General features: G+C 23.7%; 2 protein-coding genes and 1 non-coding gene across 9 annotated transcripts; 1 reads left to right on the top strand and 2 right to left on the bottom strand.

The window, feature by feature from the left end:
* Window positions 1-7,952: 7,952 nt before the first annotated feature.
* On the top strand, window positions 7,953-11,432 carry Nup58 (nuclear pore complex protein Nup58). 4 transcript variants are annotated; one of them, XM_015333520.2, is made up of 8 exons: window positions 7,953-8,156; window positions 8,276-8,604; window positions 8,691-8,898; window positions 8,985-9,358; window positions 9,437-9,661; window positions 9,744-9,818; window positions 10,356-10,388; window positions 11,066-11,256. In XM_015333520.2, exons 1-7 carry the CDS (start codon window positions 8,086-8,088, stop codon window positions 10,364-10,366), a joined length of 1,293 nt encoding a protein of 430 aa, XP_015189006.2. In that variant the 5' UTR covers window positions 7,953-8,085; the 3' UTR covers window positions 10,367-10,388; window positions 11,066-11,256. The 4 variants fall into 4 exon arrangements, with proteins under 4 accessions (XP_015189006.2, XP_015189005.2, XP_015189004.2 ...); XM_015333519.2 differs by lacking the exon at window positions 10,356-10,388 and adding an exon at window positions 9,965-9,987; XM_015333518.2 differs by lacking the exon at window positions 10,356-10,388 and having other exon boundaries at window positions 11,066-11,432.
* On the bottom strand, window positions 11,366-14,667 carry LOC107073078 (protein FAM114A2). 4 transcript variants are annotated; one of them, XM_089178475.1, is made up of 7 exons: window positions 14,392-14,667; window positions 13,228-14,320; window positions 12,543-13,144; window positions 12,135-12,458; window positions 11,966-12,043; window positions 11,690-11,734; window positions 11,366-11,504 (listed from the first exon to the last, which is right to left on the bottom strand). In XM_089178475.1, exons 1-5 carry the CDS (start codon window positions 14,398-14,400, stop codon window positions 11,969-11,971), a joined length of 2,103 nt encoding a protein of 700 aa, XP_089034601.1. In that variant the 5' UTR covers window positions 14,401-14,667; the 3' UTR covers window positions 11,366-11,504; window positions 11,690-11,734; window positions 11,966-11,968. The 4 variants fall into 4 exon arrangements, with proteins under 4 accessions (XP_089034601.1, XP_089034602.1, XP_015189002.2 ...); XM_089178476.1 differs by lacking the exon at window positions 11,690-11,734; XM_015333516.2 differs by lacking the exons at window positions 11,366-11,504; window positions 11,690-11,734 and having other exon boundaries at window positions 11,841-12,043; window positions 13,228-14,047; window positions 14,126-14,320.
* A 4,051-nt stretch (window positions 14,668-18,718) lies between these two features.
* Window positions 18,719-18,881, bottom strand: LOC149030565 (U1 spliceosomal RNA). The gene has a single exon (XR_016178660.1). It is a non-coding gene; the product is annotated as a U1 spliceosomal RNA (small nuclear RNA).
* Between the last annotated feature and the right edge of the window lie 2,690 nt (window positions 18,882-21,571).

The following is a 21,571-nucleotide window of genomic DNA, read 5'->3' as shown; positions in this document are numbered from 1 at the left end:
TTTAATTTATTTTTATTACATTTGAATGATTGAAAAGGAAACAGGGGGGGGAAGGAGGGGGGTACAAGTAATTCTGTACTTTTATCTCATCAAATTAAAAACACAAGAATGGTATTATACTTGTATTTCTTTTCCTTTTCAAGCTACTCAATTTTTAAATGATTTTTAAATTAGATCAATAATAATAATAATAATAAATAAATAAATAAATAAATTTGTTAAAAGTATTATCGTAATAATCTAAACGTAATTTTGTACACACACTTATGCAAAAGTGTATGTAACACATTCCCTAGTAGCAGAAAAATATTGAAAAAAAAAAATATTCAATACACATGTGTATTTAATATTTAACACGTTTCGTGTCACGTGTATCCCACCGGTGGTACACGTTAAACTTGTTCTTCAGGCCACGTGTACCATCGGTGGTACACTTACCATTTTATGCATTGAAAATATATGTTTATAATAAATTGAATTGTGTAAAAAAAAAGTATTCCTATTAAAATATACAAAATGGAGTATAGAACAAAGTAGTAAATAAGTTTGTTTAATTGTTATATATTTACAATAATTAATAATTACATGGTAATGTGATTGTTGGATTTTGTTAAAGCAAAATAAAATGGCCTGAGTGACTAGTCAGATATAAAAAGGGGCTTCTTGGCACGTAACGTGTTAAAATACATTGTAAATCTCTTTGTAATATTAAATACACATGATGTATTCAATATTTGTCAATATTTTGTGCTATAACTAGAGGCTTGATTATTTACTAATAAGTAATCATTGTGTAATAGCAAGTATGGCAGTTAGCGATGTTACAAAAATCGAATTTATGCTAATAATTTATATTACGCGAGTCACAACACACAGTTCTCCTCTTACATTTATATTTATTTTAAACATATTTTATATATATATATATATTCCTAAAGAATCAACAGTGCCGCCGCTAATTCACAAGATGAAGAAAAAGAAAAAGAAGAAGAAGAAGAAGAAGAAAAATGGAAAGAAAAAGGGGAAGAATAAAGAAAAGAAAAAGAAAAAAAGATTAGAGCACACGTTAATAAAATTAATTTTTTGTTGATTCATAAATTTGTAATAATAAAAATCTAAAAAGATAATTTGTTTTAGGAACCACGTTTTAGAGTATGTCCTATTATTATACACATACATACATACATACATACATACATGCATACATAAATTACACAAATAATACATTAATATGTATTTACCGATATAGACAAGAAAAAACAAACAAACAATAAAAATATAAAATAACAAAAAAGAAATAAGCATTTTGTGATCTTCGACGAGTTGAAGAAGAAGAAATTTTCATTCTCATCATAGCTTATATTAATATATATATATATATATATAATATCATTTTCCATTATAAAAAAAAAAAATTACAAATAAAAACAAACAAACAAATGGAAAATCGTTACGATCTAACATGGCATTGCCTTTTGTATCGCGAAATAAATAATTAAATAAATAAATAAACAAAAACAAATGTTAACTTGCAATAATGACACGAAGAAAAATAAAACAAACAAACAAATTGTTCTCCTCTTCTACGTTCGATTTTAACAAAAAAAAAAAAAAAAAAAATCGATTATTATTAATTAGCAATTTAAGAATTGTTATTGAAAAAAAAAAAAAAAAATAATAAAAAATAAAATATTAAAACATCGTCGAATCGATAAACCGTGTATTTTCACCGAGAGATTTATTTACATTGCATACAACAAAACACACAACATACATACATACATTTTACACAAATTTAACAAACAAAAAAAAAACAAAAATTTTAAATTAAATGTAAAGTCAAGAGAAGAAGAAGAAGAAGAAGAAGAAGAACACAAAATTAATAAGGGAAATAATAAAACACCATAAAAAAAATAGATGTTTGTAAAAGTATGGGAGAAAAGAATAAATGTAAGAAACGTTTTCGATATTACTCAAACGCTATAATAATAATAATAATAATAGTAATAATGATAATATAATAATAATAATAATAATAATAATAATAATAATAATTTTATGTATAACGAGTCTAAGGAAGAAATATTTATTAAAAAGTTCGAATATATGTAAAACTTCTTTCTTTCTTTTTTTTCTTTTTTCTTTCTTTTTTTTATATAACATTTTCTTTTTAAAGAAAAAATTTTCAAATTATTAATAATTAGATCAATTAAATGAATCTCATCATTTTGTAATATTTCAATACCAAAAATGTATATAAATAAAATTATATATATATAATATAATATAGTAGATTATATTTATATAATATTATTATAATTATAGTAATATTATAATTTATAAAATTAAATATAATTTATAATATTATATATAATATATTATAAATATATATTTAATTTTATAATATATAATTAATTATATAATATTATAAAATATATATATATATATATATATATATATATATATATATATATATATAATTTTATTTATATACATTTTTGGTATTGAAATATTACAAAATGATGAGATTCATTTAATTGATCTAATTATTAATAATTTGAATGATTGTACTATGGTTTTGCATAAACTTGATCTAATTTGTTCAAATATCATTTTCTGCACTCAATGAAGAATACCGTGATGTGACAATATAGTAATATCGCTGTGATCAGACTACGACGATGATCTTTTTTCATTCAAAATGAACGTGTCTAAACGATGCTTTTATTTTTTTGTTTTTCGTCATTAGACGAAATAAACAAGCAATAGTATCACCACAAAAATTTACCCCCTCCCCCCCAAAAAATAAGAATACTAATAATAATACTAATAATAATACTAATACTAATAATAATAATATTAATAATAATCCTAACAAAAAACAAAAAAAAATAAAGATACAACAAAAATAGTACAAAATACTAAACTTGCTACACATACATCGGTTTTATTTCTTTCATGGTGAACGAGGAATTACATCTCATGCTAAAATATGATAATAATAATTAATAATTAATAATAATAATAATAATGATAATTATAATATTAATAATAATAATAATAATGAATGCTAGTACGTGATTTTAAAAAGAATAGGAAAAACAAAACAAAACAAAAGTATCGAACAACTTTAAATTGTTTATAATTGTCAAGCCTTTTCCCCGAGTATCGAAAATAATTAGAATGTAATTAGAAATTATAAAAGAGAGAGAGAGAGAGAGAGAGAGAGAGAGATATGAACACGAAAGTAATTTACTTTCGTAATATAAGCGGTTCTTATAATAAAAATTAAAATAAAATTAAAAAAAAAAACAATTTAAATAAATAAATAAATGTTTCTTCGTTGTATAGTTCGGTAGAGTTCCGGTGCTAAATAAATAAATGAATTATTATTATTATAGGATCGTTTACACACGTGTGCACTTCAATTGTCACGTATTATTTAATAAATAATACTTCAATCAATATTTATTTATTATAAATATAGATATATAAAAAAAAAACATAAGAACAAATGAAAAAGAAATGATAGAGACATGCATTTTTCTTTGAACAAATGATCTCAAAAATTATATAATATTATATTATTTATTTATAATCAAATGAATAAACAAATTAGCTTGGCCTAAACAAATCTTTCTAATGTGTGAAATAATAATCGGCCTCGGAATGCAATATATATATATATATATATATTGGTTATTAAAAACAGAAAAACTTATTGTTATTGTTGTAATTTTTATTTTGTTTTTAAGAAAATATTTTTAGTTAATTTTAAGTTTTATTTCTTTTTTTTTTATGGGGTTTTTATTTTATATTAAATATATTATATGAGCACTGTACAAAAATAATATTTTATTAATTTCTAAAAAACTTGAGTAATAAATTGTTTAAAAAAAAGAAAAAAAAAGAGAAAAAAAACAAGGTGGCCTAATTTAATGGAAAAAATAATTTGATCACACGTATGAAATTAAAAAAAAAAAAAAAAAAATAATTAAAATATAATTTCACAATGTGGACTCATGTATAAAATAAAATATAATAAATTTACAATATATATATATATGTAATCAGTATATTTAATATACTGAGTTATTAAAAAAAAAAAAAAAAAAACAGAAATGTTTGATCGTTACCATAATAATAAAACAAATATTATTATTGTCAAAATTACACGTTGTTGAAACGTAAAAAAAAAAAAAAAGAAAAAAGAAAAAAAAGAAAGAAAGGAAGAAAGAAAAAAAATAAAAAAAAATAAAAAATAAAAACTTAGGCTCGTTCCACCGAAGTGTACAGCTTGTTGTTCATTGCATATACGAAAAAAAATACCATTATATATATACATACATACACATACATATAAGCATAAAACCTTTAATATAACCAGCAATATTTAATTATATAATACAATTTGGTAAACAAATGAACAAAAAAATACACTCTAGATATCTGATTATTCGTTTTGCTATTGTAAAAGCTGACCTTTAGTGCCATAAACTTAAATCACAGTTGATAATGATGATAATGATAATGATAATGATAATGATAATGATAATGATAATGATAATGATAATGATAATAAGAATGATAATGATAATAAAAATGATGAGGATGATGATGATGATGAGAAGAAGAAAAAGGATGAGTGGAAAGAAATGATGGTGGAGAAGAAGAAGGTTTGAATTGATTTTCATAAAAATAAAAATCATTAAAAAAAAGATAAAGCAAATAAAAAAAAAATAAAAAATAAACAAAAAACAATGAAGAAATAAAATGATAATTAAAAAGGATTTTTAAAATAGCACCTTAAACCGATCAAGTCAGTGGTAATAATATTTTCTAACGACGATTTTTCTTTTTCTAACGAACAAAAAGAAACAACAACAACAAAAAATGAATAGAAAAGATATACTATATATATATATATATATATATATATATTATTATATATATTTTACATATTGTATATAATATAGTTACCAAACGATGATATATATATAATATAATAATATAATATCATATTATATAATAATATTATATAGTATAATATATAATTTCAATTATATTATAATTAATATAATATTTTTTATAATATAAAAAATATTATACTTAATATATTATATTATATTATAAGTATATTATAATATAATATTAATATAATATAATATAATTTATTTTATATATATATATATATTATTAAATTATAATACAATATTAATATAATAATTATTATAATATATTATATATTATAATTATATTATAATATAATATTAATATAATATATAATAATTATATTATTATTAATTATAATTATAATATAATATATTATAATATATATATATATATATATATATATATATGGAATATAATATTATAATATTATATTATTATATAATATATAATGTATTATATATAATAAATATTATTTAATACAATATTATATATTAAATAATAAAATATAATATTATATTATATTTATATATATTATTTATAATATATATACATTGTACGTAGATTTATGGATAATTAATATAAATTAATTATATTACAAGGAAAGAAAAAATAAAATAAAGTAAAATGAAATAAAATTAAATGATATTAATAATTGTAATTATAATAACAATAATAATAATAAGAATAATAATAATATATACGCCTAATATATCGTTGGTATATTTAAATATAATATTATTATTATTAGCACGGCATTGTTGATATCTTTACATCTAATTGAATATTTAGAATAATCGCACGGCATCGCAAAAGTACCTAGGAATATTTAATATATTCTTTATTATATGAGAGAAAGAGAGAAAGAATGAAAGATTGAAAGAGAGAGAGAGAGAGAGAGAGAGAGAGAGAGAGAGAGAGAGAAAGATTGAGAGAAAAAAAGAGATAAAATTAAATGAAAACCCCATATAAAAAAAAAGGACACGTACTTACAAGCATAAAAAATAAAAATAAAATACATTCAAAACATATACACATAGATATTACTACCAACATGCAGGATATACATAAAATACATCAAAATTACATATGTATATGCATAAATAAACACATACATGCGTACATACACACATGCTCGCACATGCTCTGTCTCATTGTAATTTGTATGATAGAAACAATTAATATTGTCGTGTCAATCATTATGCATAAAAAAATATATATATATATATATATATATATATATATATAAAATACATAATTCATCTAAAATATCACCAGATAGTAGGAGGGAGCTATTTTAATCATTAAACTCTATAAAAAAAAGATATGAAAAAGATAAAAAAAAGGGAAATAAATAATTTAAAAAAAAAAAAAAAAAAAAGGAAAAGAAAAAAAGAAATACAAAATAAACGTTGTGTTTTACAGCGTAAAATTATATACCGGGTGTCTTCTAAAAAAAAAATAAAAAAAAATTAAATTCACCTTTCCTGCTACTGCTACTGCTACTGCTACTGCTGCTGCTGCTGCTGCTGCTGTTGCTTTTGTTTTTGTTATCTATTTTATTAATTAAATTTTATAATCGAATTATATGCTCATCTTTTTTCAGTTATGTATGATTAATTGATTGATTCATTGATTGATGAAAATGATCGATAAGAATTAATGATGATATTAATTAATTATGAGATTAAAAAAAGAAAAAAACAGAGAGAGAGAAAGATGTGTTGTAACGTTTTAGAAAATTGTTGTTTTTTTTTTTTTTTTAATGTGATTTTTATCACAATTTATATTGTATCGTAGATATTGTATGATATAAACAAATCGAAAAAAGAATTTTATTTATTACGGTCAAAGAAACCCGGAATGTTATTAACCGATTAATGTTACAAATCTAAAGAAAAAAATTCTATTGGATATAATCTGACAAAATTCTTTTTTGAAAAGAATAAGATTAAAAGAAAAAGATTAAACATGTAAAAGTATGAGAGAAAGAGAGAGAAAAAAAAGCTCATTTTTAGTCTTGTTCAACAGACGACTGTGATCATTTTAGAAATGTCACCCCACGTACGAAATTCACAATTCTCAACGTACGAAATCGAACCAGCAATCAACTTTGTGATAGTCTACTGTGTACCGAATCTGGTAAAATTCGTTAAAATAATCCCCAATTTTTCCTCTAGATAAGCTGTATAATTAAATTAGAACTTTGTCACGTACACGCAAAAGAAAGAAAGAAAGAAGGAAAGAAAGATGGAAAGATGAAAAGAAATAGAAAACAAAATAAAACAAACCAATAAAAGAAAAAAAATAAGAAACGTATTTAATACATTTAAAGATGATAATGATGATAATGATGATGAATAATATGGAAAATAAATTGTGTTATTCCCTGATTTGTATCACGTAGGCACATTTAATAATAAATCGAAATATTATCTATGTTTTTTTATATATATATAATATATCGTATGTATACCCCTTTTCTATTCAATCCACCATTTTTTTTTTTTTAATACAAAGTTAGCAAATTTGTATAAGTAAAAACCTACTTTAAGATTATTATACTTTCAAAAACTGATATTTATTTTTATTGTAAAAGAATATTTTATTTAAATGATTAAAAATTTATTTTATAATTATAATTATATATAATAATAATAATAATAATAATAATATTATATTTTATTTTATAATCCTAAAAAATGTGTTTCTGTGTATACAAATTTTGTAATGTTGTATTACAAGAAAATTTTTTGATTGTTTTTATTTGAACAGTGTCATTGATTAGTTTGTTTGTTTTTGTTATTTAATTAATTTACTTTTAAAATTGACAATATTTTAATCGTATCGTTTCTACGTATAATAATTTATATCAATACAAATATATAATTTATTATTAATAATATTTTATTTTATTTTTTAAAGTTGCAAAACAAGTAATACATATACGAAAGTATTTGGCGCGTAATTTTTAAATTTTTAATTCAATGTATTGTCTGTAGAGGGAAGTACCAGTCTTTACTTAATAGAAATTGTATACCTTTTTCTAATTTTGGAGGTTAAACACATTGAATTTGAATAGTATATTAAAAAGTGTAATTATTTATTATTAGTATTTAATTTTAATCCATAAAAATGTCATCGTTTACGTTCGGAACGCCTACTATAACCTCAAGTAGTTCAGGTTTTGGATTTGGTACTCAAAGGTATATAATATACTTTTTCATAATGTAACTTTGTATATTGAAATATTGGTATATTATGATAAAAATTAATAATATTACGATTTATAATGATAAATGTTTAATGATATTGGTTTAAATAGCACGTCTTTTACTTCAACGACACCTGCAACTGGATTAACATTTGGAACACCAACCCCAGCGGCTACTACCAGCAACTTAAATTTTGGTTTTGGAACAACACCAACAACTGCTACACCTAATCAACCAACTGGCACATTTTTAGGAACTGGAACAGCTACGACAACTGCAACATCAAACTTCTTTTCAACTCCGACAACTTCTGCAGCTCCATTGTTTACGGGACGTACTTTTGGAACGCCTGTTCAAAACAATACAAATACCATAAAAGCACCTATAAATACTACACCTGCTACAGGAGGTTTAATGTTTGGAACTTCTACCAGTACACGTAAATATTAATAATAACAAATATTAAAATATAATAATTAAATAAAATAACTCTGTACTTTAGCAAGATGATTTATATATTTACAGCATCCTTGTTTGGTTCTGTTAGTACTGGTGGTTTAGCAGCTACTAAATTAACAACCACTACAACTACCACTACAACTGCTAGTAAAGGATTAGGTGGATTAGATGTTTCTGTTAATAATAAAGGTCTTTCTCAAGGTAGCAATAGTCCAACTGCAGCGAAGGAAAATTTATTACCCAATGAATTGTGCCAAACCATAGATAAATTCAAGTAATTTCAAATGTTTTATTCTATATAAATCGATTATATTATTTATTTTAATTCTATAGATATTAATCTTCTTTCATTTTAATCAGAGAATTTGTGAAAAAACAGAAGGTTTTATCTTCCGATATAGCGAGAGGTTCTGCTAGACCACTGAATCGTTGTGCAGAGGATACAGCATCTTTAATGGAACTTTTAACAACATTGGCAGGATCTGTACAACGTGATCGTTCTTTTGCTGATAAACTGAAACAAGATACGGCTAAGGCATTACAAAATGCAGAAATAGCTCAAAGAACAAACGATACACCATCTGGATTGCAATATGAAAATAACGCACCACTTTTATTTTTTATGGAATTAGCAGAAAACTTTGAACACGACTTAATGTTATTTAGATCTCAAATTGAAACAACAGAGAAACATATACAAACGATGATGGCACCAAAGACTTTAACTCCACAAGGTATAATAATAATTATTAATTAGTTATTAAATAACATTGATTACAATATAAGATAAAAATTATATTATTTCTTTATAGAATTAACTATGGCTATGAGTAAACTTCATGAATCATTAGTCGCTGTTGCTGGAAAATTGCAAGGTGTACACTCAAAAGTACAACAACAGAAAGAACAATATTTAAATTTTAGAAAATACGTCTTGAAAGATAACACTAACGTTTTTGATGATATTAAAACAAACGATAAATCATTGGGAAACACTATGGGAAGAATTACTAGTGGGCCAACACCTTTTGGTCCAGGTAGTATACCATTATTATTATACTAAATATGTGTATATATATATATAGATTATATATTATTTGAATAATTTTGTTTAAATAGGCAACAGAAGTTTCATATCTTCAACAGCATTGATTTCTTCTCAAACTGCCAGTTTAGATGCACGAAATTCTTTAGGTAATTAAATAAGTGATTAACTTCAAGTAAAAATTGCAATACTAATTTAATTTCACGCTAAAGACTAAGTCGTCTCTTCTCCCTAAAACAACAACGTGTGTTATTCTCGTTGTTACAAATTTCCCATAAACATGTCCTACCTTCAGGTCTTGCGTGGATCTAGTGTAAGGTAGAAATCACTAACATTTAACGTCCGTATTAAGTACTGTAGAAGTAATTATGTATATAAAAAAAAGACATAAATCTGCTCTGTCCATTTGTCTTATTTAAATATATAATATACAGGATGTCACAGATTTTTCCAATCAAAAGATATCAGTGAATTTTATGTAAAAAAATAAAAAAAAAAAAACAAAAAAAATAAAAATAAAAAAAATGTTATATCCTTTCTTATTTTCATACATAAAATACACAGATAATTATTTGACTGGAAGATTAATCTCAGACATCCTGTATATTCATATAGTTTGTTTTTTTTTCCTTCGTTTATACATTATATTATTATTTTATGATTTGATTTTAATTTTGCGTTTGCAGGGGAAATGTAGAAGCTGTATTTTAGTTATTGAGGTATTCAATTTTACTTCTTTCTTTTTTTGTGTTATGAACTCTTATGGGAAATATTAATGGAAGCTTTCCTGTTTTAATATTATTGGGAACAAACTCTTGTGTTCATCGTCTATCGTTCATCGTTTATAATACATATGGGCAAAACAAAAAGAAACCAAAAAAAAGAATAGAAAAATAAAAAATGTTGTCTTGCTTTTTAAGGAATGGCTGCGTATTTTATGTCTGCTTTTAATTGCTCCTGCTTTTATCTCATCTCAAAGTTATTATAATATATTTGCATAATGTTATTTAAGAAGTGCTGGGTACAAAATTGAATGTAAAAGAAAAAAACAATACTTTAACAAATGTAAGTGCAACACCATCCGGGGTAAGATGTAGTCGATGTGATTCAGGAATTTTTCAAATTTAGAAAATGAAATTTGTAGTTACGTTAAAAAACTAACTAATTATTTCTATTATATTATTAATGTGTATATATATATATGTATGTAGATATATATATATATCTTCTACATATATATGTGGATTAAAATTGCTGATAAAGTGTGTAACTATCGTAAATCATAATTTTATGAATTCATGGAAAACATCAAACAGCTTCAGCTAATGTACGTACATTTAAGTTTACCATGATATTTTGAAAGAATTCAATTTGATTAATAAATATGTTGTTACAGTTTGGGGTAATACGACACCAGTTCCTTCTGCTATAAACTCAACCATAGATACATCATCGATCAAGCCACCAACAGCTAGTTTGAACTTCAATGCTCCATCAAATCTTACCGCACCTATGACAACTATCGAATCTAATGCTAATTTCCAACTACAGAAACCACCGATTGGAAATAAAAGAGGGAAACATTAAGTTTTCTTTCTTTTTTTTTTTTTTTTTAACATTTCTCTTTCTCTTATTTTTCATTACTCGTCGTAAAAATATTAAATATAATATTAAGTTGTCAACATCTTTTTTTTTTGTTTTTTGTTTGTTTGTTTGTTTGTATTCATATTGTTTTTAATTATTTGTAATATATATATATATATATCAAATTTTCATGCATGGTTATTTACTCTCGTGTCTATTTAATTTAATGAATACAAAGTGAATTAGAAAATCTAAAAAAATAATATACATATTTATGAACCATCACCTTATAATAAAGCTTTTCATGTATAAAATATATATATATATATATAATTGAATTAGGTAATTTTGTTTTTTCTAAAATAATTTTTCATTATATTTACATTTAAATCTTTCTATCTATTATTATGTTTTTCATATATATATATATACGAACCTGCATTTGTTGATTATGTATTTTTAACAAAATTATAATATTTTCCTGCAAATGAAAATATTATTTAATAATAATTTAACTATCTTTAATTATTAGATTATTATATATATATATATATATAACATAATTTATATTCTTCTCATGGACCATGTTATCGGAACAGATAATTACAATTTATTTATTAGTTTTTTTTTTCTTCTTTTCTTTTCCTTAATATTAAATAGTTCTATTTTACTATGTATTTTTTTTGTAATAAACAAAAATATTTGCATTTACCATTTATAGAGCACCGACTTGTAAAATAGGAATAAGTAATTTAAAAGCATCTTCAATGTACGAGCTTGCATTTTCAGCCTAAAGAAATAAAATCAAAAAAACGTAATATTAGCAACGATGATATTATTGTACATAACTTATAAGATATTTATAATATTTATATATTTACTTCGAGAAAAATTGTTGTTATATTAGCATTGATGCTGTCTGAATTATTAGACATTTTAATAAACTCGTTTAATACATTACAAAAGTTTGTAGCCAACAAACTAATCTCATCAGTTATGATATGCGTTAGATCAACGAGTGCTTCAGCTTCACTCGCTGTACTACGTCTTTCTTTAATTAAAAGTAACTCTGCAGTTTTGTGAAACCTCTCCACACTGACAGCAGTAAACTTTGCTATGGTAGAAATAGCATATTGAAAAATTTCTAGATTTGTATGAGACATAGGTGTAGCAAGATAAGAGCTAGATTTAGCTTCATTCAAAACCTATAAAAATAAAAAATGTATTCTCACTAAATAAGAAGTGTATAGGCAAGCAACAAATAGATATTGTCAATACAATTTTCTTACATGATCGAGTTGTTCGTACGTGATGGCAAGTTCTAAATTTTGGCAAGCATCTGCTAAACGACTTTTCAGATCTTTGTCTTTACTTGGTCTATTTTCATCATCATCATCTAAATCACAAAGCTCTTTAACTTGTTCTAATGTTTCTTGCAAATATACCAAATCCTCCGTGTCAAGGTTAATCAAATGCGATTGAATTTTAATGTTACATTGTTTCGACAACATTTCTAATGCTTCTAAATGAACCAAACCTTGATAATCGTCAAACAAAGATTCGAAATGAACTTTCCTAGCTAATTGTTTCTCTTCTATTGTTTTCTCTTCTGATTCTGCCTTCTCTTTAACTTCTCTTAGTATTTGAGATAAATTAGGTTTGTTTCCTTCGGTCATGAAAAATGCTTTCTTCTTTTTCAAACCAGGATCACCTTCTTGCAAAACTTCCATTGTCTTTTTACCGATAGCTTCTAAAGTGTCCAAACCACCACTCATTACTTTACTACCAGTTGATTCGACTAATTTAGTGATGGATGATACTCCATATAGAAAACTACTTAAACCAAAAGTTCCTTGCGATAAATTGGATACATTTTCTTTAGAATCTTTTACTGTAAATACAAATGTAAATTAGATAATTATTTATTTATATTAACATATAGTTATAGATTAAAAAAAGAATAATTTATTATACCAGGAATTACAGTTTTTTCTTTTTCATCTGTCTCTTTATCTTGTTCTTTTTCTTTTTGAGAATTTTCTATCATATGTGACTCGCTAGTATCCGGTATGTTTATCGTCTCTTCCAAAAGTGATAAACCTTGACTAACATGACTTGTCAAAGTAGAAACTCCAACAGTAGCAGTGTTTATTAATGAACTTACACCCCAATTACCCCAATTCGACCATAATGAATTATCAGAATCTTTGTCATCCATTGACAATCTATCTAATACAGGTTGAATTTTCTGTTCTGTCAAATCTTCTTCTAATTCAATGCTATTACCAAGTTTTTCCCAACCTTGTGGTTTAAATATCTCTTTAAATTTTTTATCAGACTTCAATTCCTCAGGCATGTCTATTTCAGGATCATCTGTGTCTGACAATTTACTGGAAACAATGTTCATACCTTTAATAGGTTCTTTAGAAATGACATTTGTCGAGGTTATATTTTCTTGAACATTTGTTGAGATTAGATTTTTTTCAATCACATTTTGTTCAATCGTTTTACATTTAATTTCAGATTCTTTTTCAATCTTAGTTCCTAACTTTCGAGCACCAAGTTTTTTAATACCATCAGTTGTTCTTCGAGGTCTTGACGACGTTTCTTCTTTCATATTAGTCTTAGAACTTACTTTCATAGAATTATCTTTAATCGTAGCTGAAGTTTTTGATGAACTATCTTCAACTATCACAGTTTTTGTTATTGTATCAGAACTAGCAGAAGCATTATCTTCCATTTTGTTTGTTAATACTTTAGTTTCCTTATCGTCAGACTTTTTAGTAACTGTATCCTTTAAATTACCAATTTTATCATTATCGGATGAAATTTCTCTTTTGTATGAACGATATCTAGGTTTTTCACAGATTACCATATTTCTCCTAGGTACTCGTGGAATGCATTCAGTGTCATCGTCAGATTCAGAATCAACTACCGATTGCATTGTATTCCATTTCATATCATCAACTTTAGTCTTGGAAGTTCCGCCATGTGCTAATTCCTCATCAGCGCTCTCAAAATCGTCACTTTCTGACGTTGCCATAATTATCATCAAAATTGAGGTTATCTAGAATTTTTTATTTTTTTTTATTTTTTTATTTATTGATATATCTCACTTTTTCGTTCTTTTATTATTACATTTATCATTCAATTGTGTGTTACATGTCGTATACTTATCATCATCATCATTATCATCATCATACGTCACGATGAATACACATGGTTAACAACATACATATAATTGAGTACTGTAATTCAAATTGTTTTAATCTATCACGTGGTATACATATAAAAACTATTATTAATATTTATATACAGTTATCGAACAACAACGTTAAAATAAATGCCTTCGTGGCACAACATCTGTTTTATTAAATGTCCAAACTGCGCATGCGAGATAACATTAATTTAAATAGACTCTCAAATGAAAACTAGTCCCTTTAAATTAACCTCAATTAATCCTCAATAATATTACATACTATCATCTTGTTTATCATCACTTATTATGTCAATTAATATATTTATTTAACAAATAATATTAAAATTGTAAAAAATATCATTGTTTCAATTATATTTGTAATTGTACAATTAAATATTTCATTTTATAGTTAATATTAAGACTCGCATTTAATCGACCAATCAACGACGTCTTCTTCGCGTATTGATACCAATTTCTCGAACTATTTTCCTTACTTGGAAGAAAACAAAAATATCGCAAATTAACTTTGGTTTTATTTTTTAATTAACATTGTTAATAACAATGAAAAGAAGATATTGCATGTGTTAGTCATTTCTTCTTTTTTTTTTTTTTTATTAATTATCGTTTATAAAAAGATTTTATATAAGAGAATTATTCAAATAAAATGAAATGTATCATTCTGCGCATGCGTATTCTTCGTGTAATTGTTTGAATTTCGCGCCATTTCCACATTTTAAAATTAAAAAGTTATTCCGCCTTTTTTCTATACTATAAATCAATGTATTTAATAAAATACTTTTAGATATTTTCTATGTAAATAAATAAATAAATAAATAATAATAATAAATAATAAATATATATATATATATTGAAAATCCTTACACAATTTATTAATAAAGCGAATATATGATATTAATTAATTTCCTTTCTTTTGCTAAAATAAATACATATATTCATATCATTTCAATATCATACTTTTATTTATCTTGAAACAAATTGCCTCAGAGTAATTTGAATTTTGCGTGATGGCATTGTTGCAAGTTCCGAGTGTAAACTCGTTGGGTAGTTCGCAAAAGGAATCGTCCTGAATATAATAGGAAGGTTTCAAAGGGGGGAGGTAAGAGTTATCTTCCTGGCGCGTGAGTGCAAGGTGTAAACAAGAGAGAAATAGAAAGATAGAGAAATGAGAAAGATGAGAAAGATAGAAGAAAGATGGAAAGATAGAGAGGAAAGGGGGATGAGTGAGTGAGAGAGAGTGATGAGAGAGAGAGAGAGGTGAGATAGAAACGAGACGGGCCGAATTGAATTCTTGCTCAAGTTGAAACAACCAGATCGTTGGGTATCGTTGATTAATCTTACTTCTGTCAGAACAAACAGTGTTTGTAACGTTACCACTTCCATATGCTACCCCAACATAGAAACCGTTTCAAAGATTGAGGACACTTTGGTTACCGACAACGACGATGGCAATTAATTTAACTCCATTCTAACTGTCCCAAGAGCTTTCTTAGTTGAGTTTATAACGATATTGACACGGTCCAATGGTTTTCTTTTAAAATACACTTTATCTATCTATCTCTTTATTTCATAGATTTACATCTATATTCCATTAGCCTTTATTATTTTTTCTTAATTATTGTCTTCTTATTATTTTCTAATTAAAATAATATTAATCCTTATAGGTTATCATAGGTTTTTGTGATGGAGGAAGGAATACAACTATATGAAATTATTAATTATTTAATTATTAATAAGATATTTTTATTGAAGTGACAACTTCTTTAGAATGGGTGTGATTTGAAAAAATGAATTATTTACTTTTCTTGTAATTATTATAAAAATACGCGCCTGTATGAATGCAACCCTCCAGACACACTTGGAAAATGTGAAAGATAGGCAACCCGTCATACATACGTGTATAAACAGTTTTGACTGCAAAAAAATTCCGTCCCATTAGATGGCGCTCGCAAGCAGCATTTTCAAAGTGTGTCTGGAGGGTTGCATGCAAACAGGCGCGTATTTTTATAATTACCTTAATAATTAAATAAATAATTACAAATTAAAGGTACAAATAATATTATAATATTATAATTTCATATCATTACATATTACTGTAATTATTTTATATAATAATATTTTATTAATAATAAACAAAAATCATAATATTCTAATATTTAATTATAATATATGAGAAAGAGAGAGAGAGAGAGAGAGAGGTAGAAGAGATTAATTTTGCGAAACACCCAATGTGTAATTTCAAGGTAAGAATATATGCACTAGATAAACCTTTGCCACTTTGTGTGACGAACTTAATGAGATTTCTGCAAAGAAACATCTTCCTTTCTCTTAAATTTATTTCTTTCATTAAAACATCTAATCATTTTTTTTCTTTTTATTATTTATTATTACTTTATTAAATAATAACGAGACGTTTCAAAAAAAAAAAAAAAATGATTTCCTCTTTTTCCGACAAAAATGTTCAACTTTTAAGTCAAACTATAGAAAAAAAAAAAAGAAAAAAAGAAAGAAAGAAAGAAAGAAATGTTTCATTACCAAATTTAATACGTCTGAAAAAGGGTTAAATTGTGACAAAAATACATACAAAAATAAATTTTTTTGTAAATATAAACTTTATATTTTATTATTATTATTATACATTGTCATGTATAATCAAATTGGAAATAAATTACGATTAAAATTATTCCTCTTTCTATTTTACACATTTATTTTGATTTTTATTTTTATTTGAATTATCATTGAATGTAAATGAGAATTTGGGGATGGACTTTTATGATAAAAAAAGAGAGAGAGAGAGAGATGATAAATATAAATGTAAAACAACCTTCTCTCTATTTTATTTACGAAGTTTTGATAAAGCCTGCTAATATTTCTCAAAAATAAATGAATGGGGTTTTCTCGGTTTTGTATTTAAATACGATATTTTATTCATTTATTGAGAAGGGGAAAGGGACTTTAAATTATTCTGTAAATTTCATAGTAAAAAATTTTATCTTCGAAATACTATTTTAAAATGCATATATATGTGCTAATGAGAGAATTATTGTATAATGACATATATATATATATATATATATATATGTATAAATCCTTTTATAATACCCACTGCTTAATTTTATTTCAAAACTTACTGAATAAAAAGACTTTGAACTCTAGAAAAATCCTTTGAGAGTTGTAAAAAATATGTTTTCTTATACTACATGTGAAAAAAATTAAATTAAAAGAAAAATAAAAACATTAAATGTTTAATACATCTTAATGAGAATCTTAGCAATAATTTTTCCTTATTAAATGTAACTTAGTTACTAGTTACTAAATATCCCTTTGACTGTTAGAGAAATAATATTGCTAGAAAAATCATATTGCTAAAGAAATTATACACACACAGTGGAGGAGGGGATTTAATATTTGTGATAATGAGAACCCCCTCTTTTTTTCGAGGTTTCCTTAATGCCAATTTAATAATAAATAAAAATAAAATCAAAAGAAATTAATTATATTGGCTAAAGAAATGATTATAATTGCAAGAGCAAAATAACATTTGTTTTAGGGAAATTTTATAATACTCTACATAGAATTTATATGGATAGAAACAATGGTATATTAATAATAATAATAATAATAATAATAATAATAATAATAATAATAATTAATAAATAATAATAAAAAGAAATTATATTGCTAAAGAAACTATATTGTAAGTGTAAAATAAAATTGCTCTAGAGAAATTTATAAATGCTACAAGAATTTATATATAACTATATAAAGAAAATAATATACTAATAATAATAATAATAATAATAATAATACTAATAATAATAATAAAAAGAAATAAATATTGCAAGAAAAAAAATTGCTAGGAAAATTTGTATAATGCTATAAAATTTATATAACTAAAGAAAATGATTTAATAGTAATAATAATATAATATTTAATAATAATAAAAAGAATTTATATTTCCAATAGTTAAATTAAATTGCTAGGAAAATTTATAAATGGCTACAAGAATTTCTATAACTAAAGAAAATGATTTAATAATAATAATAATATTTAATAATAATAAAAAGAAATTTATTATATTTCCAACAGCAAAATAAAATTACTAGGGAAACTATAAATGCTATAAAACTTAAATATCTAGAGAAAACTGATATTATTTCTAGTATTATTTTTAGGAATTTTATATTATTATTTATTAATAAATAATAATTACTACTAGAAAGAAAATTATATTTTGAAATTGAATTATCAGGGATAGCGCGAACGCAGTCCCTACTACCAAAAATTGTACGCCCGAGATATCCACATTAGGGATATTCGCAAGGGTCAGCTCAACCTAAGTGCAATGGAAGAGCCTCACCCTGGAGGAACCGCCTTGGTGATCACGGTAACCTCTGCGCCAGGTAAGTATGCTTTCCTTCGTTTCGGCAACCTATTTCAAATCATTTCAATAACGTAATACTAGCGAGAAACTTCAACACCCCATGCGAATACTAGCGACAATTTTTGGTACTAAAGTCTACTCTCTACAGGGAATCAAACACATGCTTGATATACATGTGCATACACACATATATATATATATATATACAATGTATATATGAATGTGAATTCTAATGAATCCTTATGAAATTATTTAAATAGGTTACGTTAGTTAATTAAATGTTACAGAATATTAAAACATGATGTTTCTATTATTATAAACATTCATTTTAATAAAATTACATTAAACTAAATGCGAACAAAACGGATGGGCGTGTTATATACGTTTCAATGTGTGCTTAAGTAATATTAAAAATAATAAATTTAAAATAATAATGAAAAAAAAAAAAAACATTGAAAGAGAGTTAATAAACGTACATTGATAGTTACGCTAGTTAATAACTTTTTTTTTTGTCGAATAAATAATGTTATTTTCCCTCGTGTATAAGAGTTCAACCCTTTTATTATTCAACTAACAATGGAAACACGTTCAATGTCATGGGAGTTTAATATAAAAAAAAAAAAAAAGAAATTAAAGAATATTCCTTGGAGATATTCTATGTGAATACGTAGACCATATATAATGCTTATAATTAGTGAAGAAACATTATATAGGGTGTCTGGGATTTTTTTCGGTTAAATGGTGTCGATGTATATTCTTAAATGAAGATATTATATTAGAAAATATATAAATATAGAAAATGTATAAATATATATAATATATAATTATATAATATATAGAAAAAAATATTAATGATTAAATATATATTAAATATATAAAATATATAAATATAAAATATATAAAAAAAATATTATTAATTAAATATATAATAAATATATAAAATATAATTATAAAAAATAAAAAATAAAATATATTAATAATTAAATATATATTAAATATATAAAATATATAAATATTATTATAAAAAATAAAAAATAAAAAATATTAATAACTAAATATATACATATATATATATATATATATATATATATAGGGGAAAAAATTCTGTATGGTATGCTATAAATATTAAAAATTATTAACAATTAAATAAAGAAAAATATAAGAAAATAGGCAAAACATAATTTATCTATGTTAACAATTTTCTTTCATTCCACTAATACAAAAAACTTATTAAAAATGAAAAAGAAAAGTAGTAAAAAAGAAATAAAAAAGAAATAAAAAAGAAAGAACAAGTTACAACCAAAGAAGGAAGGCATAGGACAATATTCTAAGAAGGTGCTGGTTTTGTAAAGCAGATATTGCTAAAGTTTTACAGTACTTTATAATCACGAACGACATAATCTTCCTTCCCTTTTACATTTCTCATTTCTCATTGTCCTACTGTACTTTCTTTCCATTTTAGTTTTCTTTACGAAATAATTAGCAATCGTTGCTATCGGTATTTTTGCGTTAACATTCAAAAACTAAACTAAATTACTTTTATTTCTTTTTATAATTAATTATTTCAAACTCATGTATATATATATATATATTATATATTTAATATTTAATATTAAAAATTGTAATATGAAATATTACAAATGAAAGTTTAAAAAAGTTGTTTACATTGGAGTTTAATATTAACACAATAATTATTTAAAATGTTTATATTATTATTTACCATTGCAGGTAACACACGGTTAATTAAATTCATTTAATTACCCCATACAGTTTACCGTTGTAATAAATGTAATATTTATCTCTGTACAGTACAAGAGTAATATTTATTAATAAAATCTTTCATTATTGAAAATGTATATTTTAGATGTGTAGCCTCAATTGGTCATATTATTCATTTGCTTTGCTCTTTATTATTATTATTAATAATTTATTAATATCGATTGTGTGTGTGTGTGACATAGATTTAAATTGCACAAATAATTTTCTATATTTCAATGTTATTTCATTTCTTTATTTTCTTACTTTCTTTCTATATGATTTTTTTCTATACGTTTAACGTTAACATTTCTTGTTATTTTTTTAAATATTTGACCATGTGAATTTACAGATGGACTGGTATAAAATTGCATCGAGAGAGATAAATTCCTGTTGATTCAATGTTAATTTGTATAAAAGGGGGTTTTAAAATTCGATAAAGTCGAAAATTCGATACGTAAAACTTTTGATAAAAATAATCCTTTATTGTTAATCATTTATTGAAAATAAATCAATAAATCTAACGAAGCATTTTAATTTTAATTTTAATTTTTATCTTTGTGTTTTTTATTTATTTATTTTTTTTTTTTTGAGAGAGAGAGAGAGAGAGAGAGAGAGAGTATGTTAAAAGAAACATATTGAATATTTCAAATATAAAAAACATTTCATTGATTTCAAATATTGAAATTAAATTGCCTTCAAATGAAAAGTCATTTAATAATTTTTCAATAAATAAGATTGGATTTTATCGGACTATTTTCACGAGCACACATCTTATCGTGATATTTTCAATAAAATTCAATCCTCAATACCCGGTTTTGACAACTTTGGAATATGGTACCCCATCTGCGAATTTCAAATATTAATCTACGCTTTTATTTTTCATACTTTTTTATATCTTTATTCATCACTTGTATATATATATATAGAGTATATATATAGATAGAGTATATATATAGGGT

The sequence above is a fragment of the Polistes dominula genome, unplaced genomic scaffold, assembly GCF_049000335.1.
Source record: "Polistes dominula isolate Pdom_NZ unplaced genomic scaffold, Pdom_raw_medaka contig_11, whole genome shotgun sequence".
Lineage (NCBI taxonomy): Eukaryota > Metazoa > Arthropoda > Insecta > Hymenoptera > Vespidae > Polistes > Polistes dominula.
The sequence above is the reverse complement of the archived record's forward strand: the minus strand, read 5'-3'. Positions and strand labels throughout refer to the sequence as shown.

Excerpts from the sequence above, each read along its gene's own strand:
- Nup58 (XM_015333518.2), top strand. The coding sequence starts at position 8,086 with ATGTCATCGTTTACGTTCGGAACGCCTACTATAACCTCAAGTAGTTCA. Across the intron at positions 8,899-8,984 it reads CAAACCATAGATAAATTCAA|AGAATTTGTGAAAAAACAGA; the intron begins GTAATTTCAAAT and ends CATTTTAATCAG. Across the intron at positions 9,359-9,436 it reads AAAGACTTTAACTCCACAAG|AATTAACTATGGCTATGAGT; the intron begins GTATAATAATAA and ends ATTTCTTTATAG.
- LOC107073078 (XM_089178475.1), bottom strand. Across the intron at positions 13,145-13,227 it reads AGAAAAAACTGTAATTCCTG|TAAAAGATTCTAAAGAAAAT; the intron begins GTATAATAAATT and ends TTGTATTTACAG. Across the intron at positions 12,459-12,542 it reads CGTACGAACAACTCGATCAT|GTTTTGAATGAAGCTAAATC; the intron begins GTAAGAAAATTG and ends TTATTTTTATAG.